This window comes from Ciona intestinalis, chromosome 2 (genome assembly GCF_000224145.3).
Source record: "Ciona intestinalis chromosome 2, KH, whole genome shotgun sequence".
Classification (NCBI taxonomy): Eukaryota; Metazoa; Chordata; class Ascidiacea; order Phlebobranchia; family Cionidae; genus Ciona; species Ciona intestinalis.
In genome coordinates this window covers 897,787-899,577 of record NC_020167.2, presented here as the reverse complement: position 1 = coordinate 899,577, position 1,791 = coordinate 897,787, and the positions used below count along the sequence as shown (strand labels likewise).

General features: G+C 33.0%; 1 protein-coding gene across 1 annotated transcript in view; it reads right to left on the bottom strand.

The window, feature by feature from the left end:
• The window catches only part of LOC100181935 (phenylalanine-4-hydroxylase), a gene marked incomplete in the record, with an annotated part of 6,227 nt that overhangs the window by 3,566 nt on the left and 870 nt on the right, over positions 1-1,791 (bottom strand). Inside the window, 4 exon segments of the mRNA XM_018817361.2 lie at positions 22-72; positions 221-244; positions 681-864; positions 1,033-1,140. Of these exon segments, the coding sequence (XP_018672906.1) occupies positions 22-72; positions 221-244; positions 681-864; positions 1,033-1,140 (367 nt within the window).

Here is a 1,791-nt window from a genome sequence, read left to right as displayed (position 1 = left end):
ATTCAGATCCATAAGTGAGATTCTGGTTTGCAAATTGATCCAAATCTTCAATATGACGTGGAAACCAAGGTGCTGAAAATATTTTTATGAATTGATTGCAAAGAACAACATAAATGATAAAATAGAAACTGATTGCATTTCATGTGAGCAAACATAAAATAAACCATAAGCTTGCTGCAGCGTTTTACGAGCAAACATAAAATCACAGAAAATTCGTTACCTGAAGGAGAACCACACGATGCGACTAACAAGAAAAGAGTGTTTTTTTACAATAACTATAAATCATTTTAGCTTTAAAGTTAGGCTATTTTTTTACTCAAGCTTGTACTACAAGCTATGTTCCTTGTTTAACTTTGTAAATTAACTGGTGTAGTAGTGTAAGGAAAAATGGGACACATTTTCATTCCAATTTCTCGTCCCATATAGTCAACAAAGAACTTAAAAAAAAATTATAAAACCGTGTCTTCACGACTGTTATAAGCCATTTTTAATTGTTTAAAACACGATCATAATATATTTGAATATATTGTGTGCTAGATATGTCCCATCTTCTCCCACCCTATTATGTATTTAATTTCTAATTAAAATAACGGAGAACCATCACTGTAAATCATGTTAATCACGCACAGCGATACTCGTTTTAAATTTAGCAAACTTAGTAACACAAATTACAATCTTACTTGCGTCCTTCTTTTCTTTATCCCTGCTTAGAATAAGAACAGCTGAACCAAGTTCAGTTTTTAGGTCGTTTACGACATCAGACACTTGTTCGTTTGTATTTTGGCAGGTGATTACAAACTCATACCCATCATCTTTTCCTTGAGATACTCTTGACTCAATAAATGTCAAGTTTATGCCATGTTTCTGCAATTTGAACTCGGGTTATATTGATATGTTTGATAATATTAACATTCCAATTCTCTATCGAACTCATTGCACGAAAGAAACACATAAACATTTCATTGACATAAAGAGTTTACGCCAATTATACCAAAATTACTAAGTAGTTTGAACAGGTCAACTTATACTAACTTTGAATATTTTTAACGCATCTGCAAGAGATCCAACTTCCTCTTTAACTGAAAAAATGAGGGAAGTTTCGCTGTTTGGGTCGGAAACATCTTTTCTGTATGAAGATTCCTGTGGTGAGTGAAAAGAGAACTGACGTTACTTAATTAACACAATTAAACAACATGAATTAAGGACTGTTTTAAAAGGACTTTTTTTTGCTTCAAACTCTTGAATTCGTTTTTTATATGATGATGACGTTGCAGCTTTTCGATTTTTGTTTCACATTAAACATCTAAATAGGCGCTTTATATGTGGATGTGATCGAGCACAGATGCGCGATTTCACACAATAATAAATATGGGTCCAAGAATTTCTTGCTTCCCAAAACCATATGACTTTTGGCTAAAAGAGGTATAGCTTAATAAACTATATCTCACATGACTGTACATTACGTCTATTATCAATCACAAGTTCGTTTTCGCGTTATATTTGTTCCTAGTTGTTAAGCTTTGCTTCACTGTTCGCGCATTCTGTTTAAACCGCCTATTATTATTACCCATTAAATATAGTAGGTTGGGGGGAAATGGGACACCTTTATCACATATAGTATAGGGTGGGGGAAGATGGGACACATTTGACACATAATAACCAAATATTCGAATCGTGTTTTAAACAATTAACAATGGTCTATGGGAGCCGTGAGGATAAAGTTTTATAAAAATTCGTTAAATGTTTGTTTACTACCAAATTGGAAGAGAAAATAGATTGAAAAGGGGTCCA